The sequence below is a fragment of the Bidens hawaiensis genome, unplaced genomic scaffold (assembly GCF_021521415.1).
Source record: "Bidens hawaiensis isolate Kalapana, Puna unplaced genomic scaffold, B.hawaiensis_p1.1 tig00019115_1, whole genome shotgun sequence".
NCBI lineage: Eukaryota > Viridiplantae > Streptophyta > Magnoliopsida > Asterales > Asteraceae > Bidens > Bidens hawaiensis.
Genome location: NW_027492905.1, coordinates 113,991 through 135,365, shown reverse-complemented (window position 1 = coordinate 135,365; position 21,375 = coordinate 113,991). Strand labels below are relative to the sequence as shown.

The 21,375-nt window shown below is 37.0% G+C and overlaps 2 protein-coding genes across 2 annotated transcripts; both read left to right on the top strand.

Annotated features, from left to right (window-relative positions):
- Positions 1-1,583: 1,583 nt before the first annotated feature.
- On the top strand, positions 1,584-6,703 carry LOC143557771 (2-oxoisovalerate dehydrogenase subunit alpha 2, mitochondrial-like). Its single transcript, XM_077046765.1, has 9 exons — positions 1,584-1,953; positions 4,228-4,392; positions 4,483-4,665; positions 5,400-5,557; positions 5,650-5,749; positions 5,826-5,937; positions 6,024-6,163; positions 6,234-6,419; positions 6,536-6,703. Exons 1-9 carry the CDS (start codon positions 1,681-1,683, stop codon positions 6,701-6,703), a joined length of 1,485 nt encoding a protein of 494 aa, XP_076902880.1. The 5' UTR covers positions 1,584-1,680.
- A 3,744-nt stretch (positions 6,704-10,447) lies between these two features.
- Positions 10,448-14,576, top strand: LOC143557772 (2-oxoisovalerate dehydrogenase subunit alpha 2, mitochondrial-like). The gene is made up of 9 exons (XM_077046767.1): positions 10,448-10,684; positions 12,097-12,264; positions 12,335-12,517; positions 12,603-12,760; positions 13,526-13,625; positions 13,730-13,841; positions 13,923-14,062; positions 14,130-14,315; positions 14,392-14,576. Exons 1-9 carry the CDS (start codon positions 10,448-10,450, stop codon positions 14,557-14,559), a joined length of 1,452 nt encoding a protein of 483 aa, XP_076902882.1. The 3' UTR covers positions 14,560-14,576.
- Positions 14,577-21,375: the final 6,799 nt, after the last annotated feature.

The following is a 21,375-nucleotide window of genomic DNA, read 5'->3' as shown; positions in this document are numbered from 1 at the left end:
CTTCTGGGATGGCAAGGGAAGCTCCTCGGCCCTCGCTATAGTAAACCTTAGAAAGTCATCTCTGATGTGACATAAAGCTGAAATCTGTGATAAAGCAACTATGTCGGCTTGCAAACCCAAAGTAGATTAAAAGTTAAATCAAAATAGGATGCCTTGTCTATGATAAAGCATGATCTTTTTTTTAATGCAAATACTTTTAATTGAATTTTATGGTAGTTTAAATAAAAAATCATTAAACAGAGGTTTGACTAAAAAAATATCCATGACACACTATTCGGACAACACATAATTTGAGTGCGTGCATCTATATCAATCTAGTAAAAAAAATTATGTATGAAAAGCATGATTTTTTTTCCCTAATACAAGTACTTTTAATTGAATTTTGTGGTAATTCAAACGGAAAATGAAACAGATCGCTTGACTAAATAAACATTCATGACATGCTATTCAAACAACATTTAATTTGAGTATGTACATCTGCATTAATTCTAGTAAAAAAGTTATGGATGAAAAACATGATCTTTTTTTTTTTTTTTAAATTCAAGTACTTTTAATTGAGTTTTATGGTAATTTAAGTGAGAAATCATTAAACACCGATTTAGCTAAAGAAACATTCATAACACACTATTCAGACTACATATAATCTGATTATGTACATCTATATAAATTATAGTAAAAAAAAGTTATGTATGAAGAGCATGATCTCTTTTTATAATACAAGTACTTTAATTGAACTTTGTGGTAATTTAAGTAAAAAATTATTAAACGTGGACTTGAGTAAAGAAACATCCATGACTACACATAATCTGAGTATGTACATCTATATCAATTCGAGTAAAAAAGTTATGTATGAAAAATATGATCTTCGTTTTTATTAAAATTCAAGTACTTTTAATTGAATTTTGTGGTATTTTAACTGAAAAATCATTAAAAAGGGGCTTGACTAAAGAAACATTCATGACACACTATTCAAACTATGCATCCAAGTATGTATATCTATATCAATTATAGTAAAAAAAATTATGCTTGAAAAAACATGATAACTTTTTTCTTAATAAAAGTACTATGAATTGGATTTTGTATTAATTAAAGTAAAAAATCATTAAACACGGGTTTGACTAAAAAAACACCCATACAAACTATTCAACATTTTCTTTTTATGCATGATTATTTTTTCTAAATCAAATTTTCTGTTTATGCATGATTATTTTTTTAAAATCAAAATTTCTGTTTCAGTAAATGTCCCTTTTTAACATCACTTAACAATAATAAGAATAAGAATAAGAAAATACAATAAAGAATAAGTATGATTTTGATATATTTGCTATAAAAGGTAGGGAGTTAGATCCATTCTTACGTATGTACATAAAATCTTTCTGCGTTATCCATTTTTTACAAAAGAATTTATTTAAATATTAAAAAAAAAAAACAATTCTTACGTGACCAACTTTGTGATAAGACAGCCATGACTGATTATTGTATCTATCCATCCACTTGGAGTTAGTCTGGTGAACATAAGCCTAAATAATTTTATTTACTTATTTATTTATTCATTTAAATTATTATATTTTATTTTTAACAGCCAAAGCCTTAATAATAAATAACCTTTCTTCCACACTCAACTCCATTTAATTCCTCAAATATCAAAATCCTCTGTTTCTGTTTATCAACTCAATTTCCATGGCAGCTTCTTACTTATCAAAATCCAATAAAATTATTATTAATAATCTTAAATTAAGCAAGTTTTTCATGTTTGGATCCATCAATCACACTTCTTCGGTTACCGATTTGGTGTTTTCTCGTCGTTTTATTCATTCGATATCGCCTACGCCATTGCCGAACCACGCGGGTTCTTCCTGGATTAAAACTGGCACTTTCTACCGCGGATTTGAGTCGGTTTCCGGTGGAAGACGATCGCATACTGCTACCAGCTTTAGCGACGACATCGATCAGGTCGATAACCTGTAATAACTTTATCTCCGCTGCAGGTCATAACGTGTAACGAAATATAAAAGTTATTCTTTTAAAACTAAAATTAACGTTATTTTATAATTGAGTTTTATATTTTTTTCGTTTTTAGTTTTAGTTTGTACTGATAACTTAAACTTGATTAAACGGTGGATAAAAATATTTGACCTCGTAATTACATGATGATCTAAATCCAATCATATTTTATAAGGTTTATATTTAATATATATATATATATATATATATATATATATATAAAACATGTATATAAAAGAATTTTGCCCCCTAAGGTTACGGGCTTGGCCAATGTTCTAGCTCGCACACCCCGGGCCAACCATGTGTTTCGGTATCTTTATTGGTATCGGTACCGAACGGAAAACATTGGTAAGGTTTAACTCATTTTTTGATATCGGTATTTTGAAGTACAGGTTTTATACCGGTACGCTACCGATTTCATCATCGTGATATCGGTTTAAATATTGTTATGAAATGTTTTTAATTTATTGTTGTGATATCGGTTTAATTAATGTTGTTTTCTGATTCACTGAATAAAATCACAAATATTAATTATATATACTATCAGTTACTTGTATGGAACTATGGATCATAATTAACGATGGGTCCGTTTCAAAAATAAAATAAGTAACGATGGGTAGCTGTCATGGGGTAGTAATTGAGCCGATCATGTCGAAGTCCAAACTTGTGTTTAGCTCGTTCTCAACTATATCTTTCAAGCTTGACTTGATTCATGATATGTTAAAAAAAGAAATTTTTATATTGGGTAAAGTTTTTGGTGTTTTTTTTTTTTTTTGGTATAAAGGTTATTTTACTAGTCGGGTAACATAACTTTTTTACATATTGAGTTGGCTATCTAATATGTTTTTGGATTGAATCCTAAAAGAGGCTTTAAAAATAAATATATATTTGTCCACAAGCTTTGACTTTGTTATTTAAAGAAAGAAAGGGAAAAGAATAAAATAGGAGTTATTTTCCTGAGTTTTTTTTTTTGAAAAGAAAAGAAAGAAAAGTCATAATATGTTGTGTTTCAGAGATTCATTTAATAGGAGAAAGAAAAAGAAAATACGTGAAAGAAAAAAAAAATAAAAGAAAAAGTTTTCCTTCTAAATTGAAAAGAAAATTGAAAGAAAGAAAAGAAAAAGAGAAAGAAGAAAGGAAAGGAAAACTTTCCATTCAATTTCTTTCTCTTCTTGATTTAACTCGGGAACACAGCGAGCTTAACCACTCAAACCATATGTCATTGTTAACATTTATCAAAGAAAAAATTATGTTTGTTATATGGCCAGAATAACTTTTTGTAAACCTTTTATTTTTTTTAATTTTTCGTCTTAGTTAAATCCATACCCCCTAGACCATATAGGATGTGTCCGCCCCGGTATAAGTATTGCCAAGAGATTGAACTCTACCCGTTCACGTTTTACTTATTTATTATTTAATTATCTTTTGTTTATGTGTGTAATTATTGCTTTATATATTTATAATCTGATTACACATGTTATATATACAATAATATTTATATTAATTGTATTATATAAACAGTATATAACTTTTAAACAAATTGTTGATGTAGCTTAGTCAGACTTATCAAACTCCTAGCTTGGCGTCAGACTAGCTTATTAAACATTTTTAGTTTAGGTTTAACTTAATTCAAGCTTTTAGCTATTCAATCTCGAGTAGATTATTTCAAACGGTATTTGCTTAAATCACCAGGTTTAAAACTAAAATAAATTGCCCTCATATTTATAAATTTTGACTTAGGACTTTAGGAGCCAATATGAGAAGTTTACTTTGACTATCATAACTTTGCCATTGTCACCATGTCAACTTTGCTTAACAAGTCATTATTTTTTTCTTTTTGAGCAATTAACCAATATCATCAAAGTCAAACTTCACCAACTCAACAGCACCTGTTCTTTGAAGTTATTAAGCCAATTTTTGCCATTAAAAAAATACTGTATTATTTTGCTAGCATGCTCCTATTTTAAGTTATCAAACCAACTTTAACCAAACTCACATTCTACTTATTTAATAAGCTTGCATATCAAATTTGATTATTTTATCAACCAAACAGAATCACAAATTTCAATCTCCATGGCAGTTTTGATTATTTTATGTTACAATTCTTTTTGACACATTTCAATTTCTAATATCAATTTTAAATTCATTTGACAGATTTTATTAAAAAACTATGTGAATAAAAAAATAGACTAAACATAAAATGCAATATCTATCTTGATACAGCTGCCTGTTGAAGCTCCATTACAGCAAGAACTAAATTTTCCAGGTGGAAAAGTCAAGTTTACCCCTAAAAGGATATTCACGCCCGGTTCTAACGAGGAAAGGACTAATTGTTATCGAGTTCTTAACGAAAATGGCGAGTTAATCGTTGATAATGATTCGTTTAAGGTGAAATGAATACTGATTTACATAATTAATAAGACTTTTTTTTTAATTTTCTGAAATAACAAATGATTGTTTTGGACTTTGAACATAAAGATGAGCAAAGAACTAGCTGTCAAGATGTATACAGACATGGTAACACTACAAGTTATGGATACTATTTTCTATGAAGCACAAAGACAAGGAAGAATATCCTTCTATTTAACCACAATTGGTGAAGAAGCAATTAATATAGCATCCGCAGCCGCCCTCAATAATAATGATTTTGTCTTCCCTCAGGTTAGTTTACTTGTTACAAATAAAAAGGTGTGAGCTGATAGTGGATAAAGTGAACAATATTGGTTGGTCTGAGTAGGCATGTAAACGAACCAAACGCTTAGTGAACCGTTTGTGAATAGTTTGGCGGAAAGTTCGTTTATTGAATAAATGAACAAACACGAACAACAGGTTTTGTCCATTTAGTTAAATAAACGAACATGAACACTTTTCTGGTTCATTCATTATGTTGTTCATTTATGTTCGTTCACTTTCACTTATGTTCATGCACATTCGTCTATGTTCGTTTGTTTACATTGTTCGTTTGTGGTTTTTTTATTGAGTAAAATGAGCGAACAACATTTTTTGTTCATTTAGTTAAATGAATGAACATGAACACGTGTCTCGTTTGTTCATTTATGTCCGTGAGCGTTCTTTACGTTCTTGCACTACATATGTTCGTTAGTTTACATTTGTTCGTTCACATATACACTAAAAAATTATAGGTTCATTAATTCACTCTACTTTTATGATATTAAAATATCACTCATTACAGTTTAGTCTGTATTTTCATAAGAAACTCCATTTGTTTAATCGTTCGTGTTCGATCGTTTGTTCAGTTTAAGTTGCGTGAACATGCTCCGTTCGTGTTCGCTTACAGGCCAAACGAATGTACACATGAACTTTTTTATTTTAATTTTGCTATTAAATTTAAAAATCGAAGTGCTAGTGATGTATAAAATCTTGCATTAATGCAGTATAGAGAACCTGGAGTTCTATTATGGAGAGGATTCACTTTACAAGAGTTTGCAAATCAGTTATTTGGAAATAAATATGATCAAGGAAAAGGAAGACAAATGCCTATTCATTATGGGGCTAAAAAGCTTAATTACATTACAGTGTCATCAACTGTCGCGTACCATACTAATCTTAATAATTATACACACATGCCAGTTTTTATATATAATCATCAACATTTTCTAATACTCCAAACTTGATGTACACCAGAACACAAATCCCACAAGCGGTTGGTGCTGCGTATTCCATGAAGATGGAAAAGAAAGATTCATGCGCAATCACTTATTTTGGTGACGGAGGAAGTAGTACGGTAATTGCTAATTAAGTTATTCACTTATTTGTATAATGTTTATGTTTGGAATTTGATAATTTAAATTTTATTGCAGGGAGATTTTCATGCTGGTTTAAACTTTGCTGCGGTTATGGAAGTCCCTGTAATATTTTTCTGTAGAAACAATGGATGGGCAATTAGTACTCCAATTAGTGATCAGCTTAGAGGTATTCATGTCTTTTTTTTTAATGTTCTTTTGACACTTTTCAGTTGCATACTTGTACTTATGTTGTTTGACTTTTGGTCAACTTAGGCGATGGCATTGTTGTAAGAGGAAAGGCGTATGGAATTCCTAGTATCCGAGTAGATGGTAACGATGCTCTTGCGATCTATTCGGCTGTTTATGAGGCTCGCAAAATGGCTATTGAGAAACAAACACCTGTTTTAATTGAGGTTTGATATAGTTTTGACTTTGACTTTTTTACTTTGAGTTTGACTTTGGCTTTGACTTTTGTAATAACAGGCACTCACATATAGAGCAGGACACCATTCCACATCAGATGACTCAACCAAGTATCGTCCGGCTGATGAAATTGAATGGTGGCGTGATGATCAAAGCCCCGTTAAGAGGTTTAAGAAATGGATCGAAAGCAAAGGTTGGTGGAGCGATCAGGTGGAAATGGAACACCGTAGTAGCGTAAGGAAACAGGTAAAGCCTTTGACTTTATATTTGAACTGAGTCAAACATTGACTTCTCTTGACAAATGGATTTGACTTACCCTCATCTGTCATCTATCTAACTTGTGTGTCTTCTTATGCTCGTAGCTATCACAAGCGATTCAAGCTGCAGAACAGGTGGAAAAACCTCCGGTCGCAGACATGTTTAATGATGTATATGATGTCCTGCCTAAAAACCTTAACGAGCAACAGGATTCGTTAAGAAAACACATCAAGAAACATGCACAGGAATATCCCTCCAATGTTGCAGTGTAAATCAATCTTAATAATGTGTGGATGTTACTAATTTACAATCCCATGAAAGATGTAGATCAATATCATTTTACATATTTTGAACTTATTAGTAACTTAAACCTCCGATTACAACTAATTAGAATCATGTGATACATGCGGTTTTCGAATATGCTACTCAATATACATTCGTAGTATAGGCTATGCTAGTGTAATACTGATTTTTCTACCCGTATAATCCCCTGTTGGCATACAAAGAATACGTAAACAGTTCTGATTTATTCGTAGAATAAGCTATGTGAAGCTGCACGGGTTTGTGGGGGTTGAGAGATGCATGGTTAACCAAACCTTGTCAAATAACCAGATAAACCGAGCTTTATTATAACCAAAGCCGATCAATTATGAAACCCCAAATATGGGTTACAGGTTCAGTTGTAGCTCATAAACGAACTGACCAATCATCACCCCTAAATTGTTTTTAATTATATACTTTTTAAGTCATTAAATATACTAATTTATTTTTAGAATAACAACTTTCATTAAAAAAAAATGACACACTAGCAAGACATGTTAGAGGCCAAAGAAAACAACAAACACAGACAATAGAAAGATAAACTACACCAATCTTTTCATAACATCGCTATTTTTAATTCAAAGATGAACTTCTTCCCCACTTCCAACACCGAAGTCTCCTTTCCAAACACAAATAGACTCGTTTCATGCTTTCCAAATACAACAATAAATGATATGGCTATGAGGTATGGACGCCAATTCACCAATTGGTGTCCTATGTGACATAATGGTGAATTGGGGAACACCACCCCCACTATTTGTGTTTGTTGAATTAGCAAAAGTTTTGGGGGAATTCCCGCAACCATTTACCCAATCTTCATTCCTTTTTCTTTTTAATATAATTATGAATATTATCAATCTTTGGTTAATAATTTGTATTTGTTAAAATAAAAATAAAAAAAACTAAGTACATAGGTTTGCGTAAAAATTTAAACATCCCGGTATAACTTTTAGCGAGATCGGTCTTTAAAAAAAAAAGAATTGGTCTTGTAAACGACTTTGACATGTGTTTGCACCGGTGAATTTGGTTAAATATATTTACGTTTTTTGAACTACCCGACGACGATTGAAGACTCGAATTTATATATTTTTTCAGTTTTTTGTTTATATATATATATATATATATAGGCCAGGTATAAAATGAAAACCCACTTGACTTGTAAAAACTCTAGAAACCTATTCTCAACCACATGTTTTTAATTAATGTTTAAATCTTGTGGTCCACAATTAAAATGAATAAAAAATGTAAATATAAATATAATTTTCTCTCTCTCCTGAAAACATATATAAAAATTAGTAAAAAAGTGTTAAAAAATAGCAAAACATTTTTTTTTATGTTTCGATATTTTGTATTAAATGTTACAACATATATTACATGTAACAAAAAAAACAATCTTACATAGGGTTTTCGCGGGTTTTCACAACTCAAGTGGATTTTCATTTTAACCTTACCATATATATATATATATATATATATATATATAGGATCAGGATCATGTAAGAACTTTTTGGGAATTGGGAACTATGAGAACCATTTTGGACTACAAAAAAACCCAAAAATAAAAAAAATCATAAAACAAAAAAAAACACAAAAATAAAAAAAGTAAAAAAACCAAAGTTCTTATTTATCATCCTGGTTTCTAAAAAAAAAAATTTCTCGGTTTAGCTAAATTATACATATACATATATGTATAATATGTACATACATGTACACACATGTTTTTTTTCCTATACACATGTATAATTTAAGGTAAATGATAATGTACATATGTGTACATTACATAACTAGAGATTAAATGAAAGTATACATATGTGTATAGGTATAATACGAATTAAAAAGAAAAAAAATCGGTTTTTTTTATTATACATATATGTATAATATGTACACACATGTTTTTTTCTATACACATATGTATAATTTAAGGTAAATGATAATGTACATATGTGTATATTACGTAACTAGAGATTAAATGAAAGTATACATATGTGTATAGGTATAATACGAATTAAAAAGAAAAAAAAAATTTGGTTTTTTTAATGAAACCGGAATGAAATATAAGAATTTTGGTTTTTTTACTTTTTTAAAATTTTCGGTTTTGTTTGTTTTATAATTTTTTAAATATTTTTTAGAGGGTTTTTTAGTGGTACAAAATGGTTCTCAAAGTTCTCAATTTGCCAATGGTTCTCTTAGGATCCTTACTATATATATATATATCGTTTTTTTTGTTACATGTAATATATGTTGTAACATTTAATACAAAACGTCGAAACATCAAAAAAAAATGTTTTGCTATTTTTTAACATTTTTTTACTATTTTTTATATATATTTTCAGGAGAGAAAAAAAGTTATATTTATATTTACATTTTTTATTCACTTTAATTATGAACCACAAGATTTAAACATTAATTAAAAACATGTGGTTGAGAATGTGTTTCTAGAGTTTTCACAACTCAAGTGGGTTTTCATTTTATACTTAGCCTTATATATATATATATATAACACATATATATATAGGGGAGAGATCTTTTGAGAACCATGGTGAGTTTTAAGAATTTAAGAACTCCATTCTAGGCCACACATTTAATTGAATGGATTGAAATATGTGGTTGATATTAAATCTGACAAAAAAGTCAAAGTATGAGAGAGAATAAAGATGTAATTAGTTATACTAACTTTTATGTCAGTTACACATGTGTAAAAAGTCGACTCGGTGCGTAAAAAATTATGTAATTTTTTTATATGTATGTAACCTACATATATTACGCATGTGTAAAAAAAATTCGAAAAAAAAATCGTTACACTGAGTTCTTTCGAGTTCTTAAAACTCAAAGAGGTTCTCATTTGAAATCTCTTATATATATATATATATATATTAGTTAGAAATCAGTTTTTAACTTTAGTTATATTAAATTTTAATTTTAATTTTGATATATTAATAGTATTATTTATTTGAAAAAGAAACTAATGGATGAATTGGTCGGTATTTCATGAATATCGGGTAGAAAGTGAAATTAAGTGGGGGTGGGGTGTGATGTAGGGTTGTAGGGAAACCGGTGAACTATGGTTTATACCACATAATCTTAGGGTATGTTTGACAAAATTAGTTGGTGGTTGTTGTCTGAAAACTGGTGGCTGATGGGTGGAAGCTGGTAGTTATAGCTATAGCTTTTTAGATAGATTTAAGTGTTTGACAGAGTAGCGAAAGCTTTTAATGAAACTAGCTGGGTGCCTACCCGGTACGGTGGGGGTGGGAGTGCAACCTGACATCAACCATATAATCAGTGTCGGTACATGATTCACTTGATGACAGTGCACACATAACCCGAATGTAGACGTGTAATTCGTGCAAAGGCAGTACGCATGTAACCGTTGGCGAGAATCAAAGTAAAGTTGAAATATACATTAATTTCAAATAGATAATTCTTTAAACCAACCTGTTTTGATCCGAATCCCATTCCGACCCCGCACTATTCTAATCTGACACCTGACCAAACCCCTTTCGACTAAAAAACGTACCGACATGAACCAAACTAAATTAACCCTTGTTGTATTTACTCATTCTAATTTGCTCGACCCGAGCTCGCCTTACTTGATTTGTTGCTTCCTTTAGCCAAACGACAACTACGTCTGCATATTATATTACCCATCCATCATCATCTTCTTCAACTTGTTCTTCAATAACACCTAACCTCCAATGGCTTCCACCTACCTAACAAAATCCAAAAGCTTCATCATCCACACTCTCAAATCCAAGCTTCATTACACCACTCGCACATCTCACTTCACTAATTCACTCTTTCATCACCGTCTTCTTCACACACTCTCACCATTACCACCTGTTCCGAAACATGCAAATTATTATTCAATCGGTAAGGATTACGTTGCGAGACGATCGCATGCGACTACGAGTGCGAGCAGTCAAATCAATCAGGTTTGGAATTGGATCGTCTTAGTGATTGTAATTTGGGCATAAATTTATTAAATTATTAGGATATAATGTACTTTTATTGCTGTTTGGATTGAGTTTAATTTAATTAATTTGGTGAGAATTTGTATTGACTTTGAATTTTAGATTCTGTGGATTTTATGCCCAATTTTTTTTTTCCTTTTTTTGTGTTAATGTTGATTATTGACATTTGTGTGCATGAAACTGAAAAACTGATCCGAAACCATAAAACCCAGAAAACCAAACGGAAAAGACTGAACCAAAACAAAAGACAGTTTGGTTTTATGTTTTTGTAACAACTGAAAGAACCAAACCAAATTTCTAGTTTTTCATTTTAGGTTATTTATAAATATGTAACTCAAATATTATAACCCAAAATGATTTAGGCACAAATTCATTATTTTGAACCAAAAATTTTTTTTGACCCAAAATTTTCAAGTTTAAATGGAAAAACCGAAAGTATCGAAGCCGAAAACCAGAAGGGCAACAGAAAGAACCGAAGCCAAACGGTTTTGGAATATTCAAAAAACGAAGTTTTGGTTTTTGGTTCGGTTTTAGCCAAAACCGACCTAAACCAAACTATCCACAACCGTAGTTGTATGGATCATAATAGGTCACTTTCACTTGATTATTTTTGTTTTCTATTCATAAAATTGATTTCACATTTCAAAATGTGCAGAAAAGGTGCACATTTTGACTTTTTAGGTCAAACTAGTACTGGATGAAGATTGGATTGAGCACTGTTAGTATTTTGGGGATATTAAGCTGAAAACACCTTTCTACATGACTATCCGATTATTATGATTACTAGCTGTAGATCATCGGTTTATAGTGTTTATATCTGATTGCTAATGCATTAATATTTTTGTTTATGTATAAGGTTTGGCTAATTTAAAGGGTATTTTTAGTGTTACAGAACTCGCTAGGCGTTGGTCCGGCGGTGGGGTACTCCTGATTAATGTGGATTAATTGGATTGGAATATGTATATATATTTTCAAAGTTACACACACACACACACAAGTTTTCAAAACCGTATATATAATTTTTCATATACTTCAAAGATTTTGACCAATTTTGACAGAGATTGACCGATTTGGACCGAAATTTGACCAATTTTGATGAATTCTGACCGAAATTTGACCGATTTTTACCAATTTGACTGAAATTTGAGCAATTTTTTACAATTTGGACCGGCTTTGACCGATGAACGGTTTTTAGGTACCATTAGCTGAAATCGCGTCTGTTGATCACCGATTTTCGATTAATTGGCGCCTTATGCCAATTGTTACAAGACTGGAAATTTTAACATCTAATCATAACTTTAAAATCTTTTAGGCCCTAATATTTGACTTTGACATACTTACTAATCCTTATAAATACATCTGTTTTATTACAGTTGCCTGTTGAATCACCATCCAGTCAGATCCTAGATTTTCCAGGTGGAAAAGTCAAATTTACCAAAAATATGATATTTACATCCAATTCTACTGAAGAAAGAGTCAACTGTTACCGCGTGCTCGATGACAACGGTCAACCATTCACTGATGATATTGATCTACTTAAGGTAACTACTAAATTACTTAACTTTTTCTTTAAGAAATAATGAAATGGTTTTGTTGCTTTTGAATGTACAGATTAATAAAGAACTTGCTCTGAAGATGTATACCAACATGGTTACACTTGAAGTTATGGATACTGTTTTCTATGAGTCACAAAGACAAGGAAGAATATCATTTTATGCAACCACAACAGGGGAGGAAGCAATCAATATTGCATCAGCAGCAGCTCTTGATAATAATGACTTTGTCTTCCCTCAGGTTACCTTTAGAAACACGTGAACTTTTTTTTTAATTCAACGTTGATGTGGAAGATGCTAATATGCAAAATCTTATATTGATGCAGTACCGGGAACCTGGAGCCCTACTCTGGAGAGGATTTACTTTACAAGAGTTTGCAAATCAGTTATTTGGAAACAAACATGAGTATGGAAAAGGAAGACAGATGCCTGTACATTACGGGTCTAGAAAACATAATTACATTACAGTCGCATCAACAGTGGCGTAAGATTTCAACTTTACTTTCCATATTAGGTGGCAGTTGAACGATCAATTTGGCTTATATGATACTTGATAAGTCAAAGTGTTCTGTTTAGAAAAATGATCAAATGTCCATGCTTTTAGTAGGCATACAAACAAACTGGACTAACATGAAGGGAGTTTGCCCGCGTTCATTCATTTAACTTTAACAGAAAAAAACGATCAAACATGAACATTTCTACAAACGAGGTTTTCTTGTTCGTGCTAGTTAGTTAAGAAAATGACTATGCTCGTGTTCGTTTGTGTTTGTTCCTTACTAGTATAAACGAATGAACATAACTAAACATAGATGGACGGAAATAAACAAGCATAACTGAGCTAACATCAGAAAATAGTAAACTGAACCTACCGGGATTAAAAATTAATAAGATTTTAATAAATTGTTATAGGTGATATTCTTATTTTTAAACGAGACTAATTTATAACGGGCCTAGAAAAGTAAATGAATATATAAACGAACGTAGGTGAACAATGTAAGTGAACATTCACGAACATGAATGGACGGGGGCACGGGGCATGTATTCATGTTCATTTGATCAGTAAATAAACGAACATATATACGAACTACGAATTTCCAGCCGAACGGTTCACTAAGCGTCGATTCGTTTACAGGCGTACTTTCTAATGCATAAAACTTCTAAGATCAATTTATTCAAAATATTGCGTTATTATTAAAATAATACAAATTTTGTGCACGTTTACAACACTAATTAGTTTTATGTATTCTAGAACACAAATCCCGCACGCAGTTGGTGCTGCATATTCTCTCAAGATGGAAAAGCAAGATTCATGTGTAATCACTTATTTTGGCGATGGAGGCACTAGTACGGTAAATACACAATATTAATCCTTTTATTGCTTCATATAAGGATGCATTCTTCATTATAATTGAAATCTTGATTATTTAATTTTTGTTACACTAATTAATCACAGGGAGATTTTCATGCTGCATTGAACTTTGCTGCGGTTTTGGAGGTCCCGGTTATTTTCTTCTGTCGAAACAATGGATGGGCTATTAGTACACCAGTCAATGAACAATTTAGAAGTATTTATATATCGTTTCTTTAGTTTTTCATTTTTACCACTTATATTTAAGTTGACTTTTTGGTCAAATGGTCAACTGTAGGTGATGGTGTTGTTGTTAGAGGGAAGGCATATGGTGTTCCTAGCATCAGAATAGATGGTAATGATGCTCTTGCTATCTATAATGCTGTTTGCGAAGCACGGAAACTGGCTATTAACGAACAAACGCCTGTTTTAATCGAGGTTTGCTATGCTTTGACTTTTGATGTCAAACTTATTCCAAATCTGATATGTTTTTTTTTTAATATAGGCGCTCACGTATAGAGCGGGACACCATACGACATCCGATGATTCAACGAGGTATCGCTCGGTTGATGAAATAGAAAGATGGAAAGGTGATCAAAACCCTGTAAAAAGGCTTAAAAAATGGATTGAAAGCAAAGGATGGTGGGATAACGTGGCGGAATCTGAATATCGTAGCAACATTAGAAAGCAGGTAACAGCTTTGACTTTATGTTTGACTTTTCTTTCTTCATATAATTTTTTGATTTTTATAATTATGATCGTGGTAGGTGGCACAAGCGATTCAGGTTGCAGAGCAGATAGAAAAGCCTCCTGTGGCAGACATGTTTAATGATGTATATGATGTTCCCCCTAGAAACCTTAACGAGCAGGAGGCTTTCGTAAGGAAAACGGTCAAGAAACATAGGGAAGATTATCCTGCTGATGTTCCCTTGTAAGGTTTATGTATGACTAATATGCGTTTGGTTGTTGTACTTGTCGGTTCACCACAGAACAGGACTCGTACTATTGGTGTAATTGTTAACGTTGTTAGTAAACTGCTAACCTTTTGGTTACATATTTATAGCCTTTTTACATTGCTTGTATCAATAGACAAGTCTATTGGTACTCTTTTGTGTCATAATAGTTATTGATTAACCATTTGGGTACATGCTCCGTCCGATTTATCATTCCAAAATATATATGAATACAAAAATAAGTACCCTAGTAAAACCTCTTGCTCGTTAAGGGAGTCTTTTACAATGCGGCTAGAGATGCTTGGGCAAACCATTTTGATGATGCCCAATTGGTTGCTTGCTTGTCGCTGTGGAACCAAATTTGCAACTCAATTTGGAACATAAGAGGGCTTATCATGTATGAGATCATCGAAGAACTCAATATGATGTTCCGAAAGCAAGCACGGCAAGACATCGATGACATGATGATCATGCTTGTCAATTGCCGGATGCAAGAGGGGACCCCGGTTAATCATCATGTCAAGTAACCCATGGGTATTTGACACCACGTGTGGTACTTACATTCGCAATGATTTGCGACGTCTAAACAAGGTTAGCGAGTTGAGGCCTGAGAGAAGGCCAAATGGTGCTCCAAGTTGGGAGCACATGTTGTGGTTGAAGCCGTAGGAGATTACTCCATTTTGTTACCCGCAGGCTTGTATTTGAATTTGAATAATGTTTGCTATGTATCTACTCTAACTAGGAATATTATCTCAGCTGCTCGATTGCATGAACAAGGTTATGTATTTGGTTTATGAAGAAACATGAAATGAATCTGACCTGATCCATGACGATGTTCCCCGGTCTTCGAGATGAACGAACCACGACTCGATCTTCTTCTCCGGTAGCTCGAGATCTAACCAAATCTCGGATCGTCTTCTCCGCTCAGATCTGCAATGGCTTTCGGGGGTGTGGAGGTGACTGCTAAGAAATATCGAGGATCTCTTGTTTACAGACACAAAAATGGTTATGGTGGTGGCTCTTATTGAGAACAACAACCTTTTCTAATAAGGAGGTGGAGACCTCCTTATATAGGGAGCCTCATGGCCACCATCATGGTACCCTAATGGGCCTAGCCCAGTTAGGGTTACCTCCACAAAACCCCCTCAGCCCAATAATATTGTATTAGTCCATATAATAAAATAAGCCAAACATAATAAATTAAGGTCGTAAGCCGGGTTTAGTACCATACCCCTACAAGCCCCCCAAGTCCAGTGTTGCTCCTAGGCGTGCAAGCGTTTAGGTGGAGCGCTGGACTTCATAAGGTGTGTTAGGATATGAGGCGGTTTTTTCCCCTTTCTTCGGCCTTGTCTTTATTGTCTTTGAGTTTTGAGAGGTTTTCTCCATGATGGTGACATGTTGTGATCCTTATGATAATAATGGTGCACTGGCATGAATAAGATATAGCACGCATCATAACAATAGTGGCGCGGGGCCTGATAAAAGATAGAGTGCGCATCTCGATAATAATGTAATGCAACTTGCGCGCGAGGCGGCTTACGAGCTATAAAAATAATGAAGCTTGCGCGCGAGGCGACTTACGAGCTATAAAATAATGAAGCTTGCGCGCGAGGCGACTTACGAGCTATAAAAATAATGAAGCTTGCGCGCGAGGCGACTTACGAGCTATAAAATAATGAAGCATGCGCGAGTTGCGGCTTATGAGCTATAATATGATAATGACTGGCCCACAAGGGCCTCTTCTACGCAGGATGACTATCCCAACTTGTTTTCAAAATAATAATGGAGGCACAAACGGCCAGATAATAATAATAATAATGTCATAGGTGCTTGTGCGACTCGTAGCCGATCCTGCAAAAACATATCAACTAAAAGTGGATGTATTACAAGGTTCCCATCCTCGGGCATATTATGAGGTGTGCCCAACCTACGTTGGCGCGTGGCCGTTTGGGATATTATTAGGCTCCCGACCTTTATGTTTGGCGCGTGGCCGTTTGGGACATTATTAGGCTCCCGACCTTTATGTTTGGCGCGTGGCCATGTGGGATATTATTAGGCTCCCGACCTTTATGTTTGGCGCGTGGCCATGTGGGATATTATTAGGCTCCCGACCTTTATGTTTGGCGCGTGGCCGCAGATGCTGGAGCTTTCATGAGGTTGCAGAGGCGACTTACGTTGTTTTGATCCAATGACTTGCATTAGTGACCTGCGAATGTTCATAGGTGACCCGCGGCGTTCATAATGATCCGCGGTGATCGGTGTTCGTCTAACGGAGTGTTGATCTGAGGTGCGCGCATGCATGGAGGCGGAGTGGTGATCCAAGGTCGCGTATGCATGGCGGCGGAGTGGTGATCCAAGGTCGCGTATGCATGGCGGCGGAGTGGTGATCCGCGGGCGCCCATGCATAGCGGCTGAAAGTTGAGCGCGCATGCATGGCGGAGAGTTGAGTGCGTATGCACGGCGAAGGGTTGCGTGCGCATGCATAGCGTTGGAATCTTTCATAGGTGGAATGTTGATCCGCGGCTGCATGCATGCATCGTGGCGAAGTCTTCCACAGGTGGTGGAGTGTTGATCTGTGGCTGCACGCATCATGGCGGCGAAGTGTTGACGCGCGGCTGCGCGCATGATGTATGAAGGCGTAGTGCACTATCAGCAGCGGCGCGCAAGCATGTCGGTGGAGTGCAACATGTGCATGGCGCGCATGCATGTCGGCGGATTGTTTATCTGCGGAAGCGCACGCATGGCGGCGTAGAGTTGATCAGCGGGACACGCATGCATGCACGGTGACACGATGATCCTTAGCTCGCATGCATGGTGACGTATTGTTGAAACCCATCGGCGCACATGAACGGTGGTCGGGTGCTTACCTGCGGAGCTTGCAGGTGACCCGCCTTGGTCAGAGTTTGTTATGTCGGAGCACGGCGCCCATGAATGGTGTCGTCTTCCAAGCTCATATTGTACTATTTTTGACCCGCATGGGGTCGTCTTCCAACCCGCATGGGGTTTTGATCTGCGGTGCGCATGCATGGCCGCGGAGCGGTTACTCGCGGGTGCGCATGCATTGAGGCGGAGTCTTCTGCGTAAAACCGAAGGCATGGAGTCGTCTTCCGACCCACATGGTGGTTTCCGCGGGCGCGCATGCATGGCGACGGAGTGATGACTCGCGGGCGCGCATGCGTCATGGCGGAGCATGGATATTTCCGCGGTGGCGGAGTTTTTCCGAGACTGTTAACTTTAGTTGCTCCGGTGGGGATGGAGGAGCACCGATATGCGTGTGTGGGGTACTCTTCCTTCATCACATAAAGGCAAAATTTTTGGGAATGATTAAAAGCTGGAGTGTGTTGTTTAGCGATGCGCATGCACGGTGGCGAGGTGTTGGATCGCGGTGATGCGGTGCTCGGCGCCAGTGCGTATGCGTGATGGCGCGCTGCTGCTTCATAGTGGTGGGACTCATGCATGGTGGCATGCACCATGGCGGCCAGATGGTTATCCGCTGTGGCGTGTACGCGTGGTGGCGCAATGACATTACCCGGTGGCGAGGTTTACTTGTCGTGGCGCGCATGAATGTTGGCATTGTATTGAAGCACGGCGAGCGCATGCGCGGTGGCGGAGCGTTATGCCACGGTGATCATCACAACTTGCGGCTTGCTTGCCGGAGCAGGAGGCGGCGTGGACTCTAATTGCCCGCCATGTTTTTGTTTTTTCCGGTGATAGGTTTTTCAATGAAATTCTTGGATGATGATAAGAAAATTAGAAACTGGACCCACCGGGTATTTAGGATCCTACCTCCACTAGTCCCCCTAGTCCAGTGCTGCTCCTGGGCGTGCAAGCGGTTAGTTGGAGTTCTGGACTTATTAGGTGTGCTTGTACGGTTTTTTGGACCCGGTGCTTCCCAAATGTACCTTTTTGCATATGTACTTTGCTTCGGGTTGTAAGAGGTTTTAATCATGATGGCGCGTTGAGCGAAGCGGAGCGCGTCTGATATACAGAGCGTGCCCAGCCTTGTATTCGGCGCGAGGCCGTATGGGTTTATAAGGATTCCCAACCTTTAAGTATGGCGCGTAGCCGTATGGGTTTATGAGGATTCCCAACCTTTAAATTTGGCGCGTAGCCGTATGGGTTTATGAGGATTCCCAACCTTAAGTATGGCGCGTATGTTACCCGCAGTGATCGTGTCGGAGCTTTAACTTGGCCTGCGGGAGCCGTACCTGACCGGCCATTTCTTTGCTCAGAGCGTACATGTGATCCGCAAAAGCCGGGTTTGACCCGCGGAAGCTTTCTTGTGACCCGCAGAGGTTGTACTTAAGCTGCTGGAGTTTCTCGCCATGACCCGCGGAGATCAGATTTGATCCGCGGTTGCGCGTTAGTGACCCGCGGTATGTGAGGTTGGTCCCTTCCAACATTTAAGTTGCCCGCTAGAGTTATTCATTGATCCGCGGGAGTTCACAATGTGATCCGCCAATTATTATTTAGCGCGTGCGGCATGCTATGGCGGAGTTGAATCGCCGGAGCACGCATGCGGCTTGTTTGTTTCGCGAACGGCGTGGAGGTTGATGTTGATTGCGGAAGCTAAAGTTGACCCTTGAGGCTTTGATTGTGCCTTTGTTTCGCGGGAACTTTGCTTGCGGAAGCAGAAGTTGATTGCGGAAGCTAAAGTTGACCCTTAAGGCTTTGATAACGCCACGCGGGAACTTTGCTTGCGGAAGCAGAAGTTGACCCTTGAGGCTTTGATTGTGCCTTGCGGGAACTTTTCTTGCGGAAGCAGAAGTTGACCCTTGAGGCTTTGATTGTGCCTTACGGGAACTTTGCTTGCGGAAGCAGAAGTTGATTGCGGAAGCTAAAGTTGACCCTTAAGGCTTTGATAACGCCACGCGGGAACTTTGCTTGCGGAAGCAGAAGTTGACCTTTGAGGCTTTGATAGTGCCTTGCGGGAACTTTGCTTGCGGAAGCAGAAGTTGATTGCGGAAGCTAAAGTTGACCCTTAAGGCTTTGATAACGCCACGCGGGAACTTTGCTTGCGGAAGCAGAAGTTGACTCTTGAGGCTTTGATTGTGCCTTGCGGGAACTTTGCTTGCGGAAGCAGAAGTTGATTGCGGAAGCTAAAGTTGACCCTTAATGCTTTGATAACGCCACGCGGGAACTTTGCTTGCGGAAGCAGAAGTTGACCCTTGAGGCTTTGATTGTGCCTTGCGGGAACTTTGCTTGCGGAAGCAGAAGTTGATTGCGGAAGCTAAAGTTGACCCTTAGCGTTCATAAAGCTTCATTCGCAACGTGGAAGCAAAAAATGACCCGCATGAGATTATAGTTGATCCGCGGGGAGCGATTTTGATCCGCGGTTGATTGAAGTTGACATGCGGGGGCTATGGCGGAGAGTAATCGCCGGGAGCGCGCATGCAAACCGCTGTGGCGGAGGGTAATCGCCGGGAGCGCGCATGCAACCCGCTGTGGCGGAGGGTAATCGCCGGGAGCGCGCATGCAACCCGCTGTGGCGGAGGGTAATCGCCGGGAGCGCGCATGCAACCCGCTATGGCGGGGAGTTGAGCGCGCATGCATGGCGGGAGTTGAGCGCGCATGCATGGCGAAGGGTATAATTTATTTGAAACCCCAAAATGGGATAATATTGATGGCTATTATTTTGAGGCTGTACACAGCCTGTCATTCTCCTAGAAGATGCCTTTCCACATGAGTCAAAGATATGCAAATATGATGGTACCCACTGCAGAAAGAGTTGCACCTGTGTATTCCTTTTTTACACCCAATTTTTGCTTTGTGACTATAGATCTAGAACTTATTCCAGCATTGAACACTGAAAAATCAGATCTGGATCCGGCACCCATTGCGTATGAACGCAGATCTAGAGAGACAAACAAGAATATCGAACGTAACTGTTGCTCAAACGGAATCAGATCTGAAGGAATTAGACCCAGATCTAACCTCCGTCACTCTAGAAACACAGATCTGGACATGAAACGGGGAAGATTGAGGTGTGGTTCGTTACCGTCCCACGGATGGTGCCAATGAAGAAACATGAAATGAATCTGACCTGATCCATGACGATGTTCCCCGGTCTTCGAGATGAACGAACCACGACTCGATCTTCTTCTCCGGTAGCTCGAGATCTAACCAAATCTCGGATCGTCTTCTCCGCTCAGATCTGCAATGGCTTTCGGGGGTGTGGAGGTGACTGCTAAGAAATATCGAGGATCTCTTGTTTACAGACACAAAAATGGTTATGGTGGTGGCTCTTATTGAGAACAACAACATTTTCTAATAAGGAGGTGGAGACCTCCTTATATAGGGAGCCTCATGGCCACCATCATGGTACCCTAATGGGCCTAGCCCAGTTAGGGTTACCTCCACAAAACCCCCTCAGCCCAATAATATTGTATTAGTCCATATAATAAAATAAGCCAAACATAATAAATTAAGGTCGTAAGCCGGGTTTAGTACCATACCCCTACAGTTTCCATAATGTGAACATTTTGACTTCTATGAACAATGATTTGTACTTGGAGGCTAGGCGTCATAGTGGTTTTTATAAGTTGATAAATATGAAACATTTCTCTAACGCAAAGGTTCTTAGGCGTCCCAGCATGACATGGAGAGGCCTTTTGAAAGGGCTATTATACCTGAAGGGGAAATTCAGCTAGCAAATGACGAGTATTGGAGAGGGAGGAGATAAGTGAAAAGGGGTAGAGAGAAGGAAAGATGGGGCTCGTCAACTGGGCACCCCAACTAAACAAGAATGGTGCAACTTGACACTATTCCCGAGGCAACTTGAAATTTGACGAGAAAAAA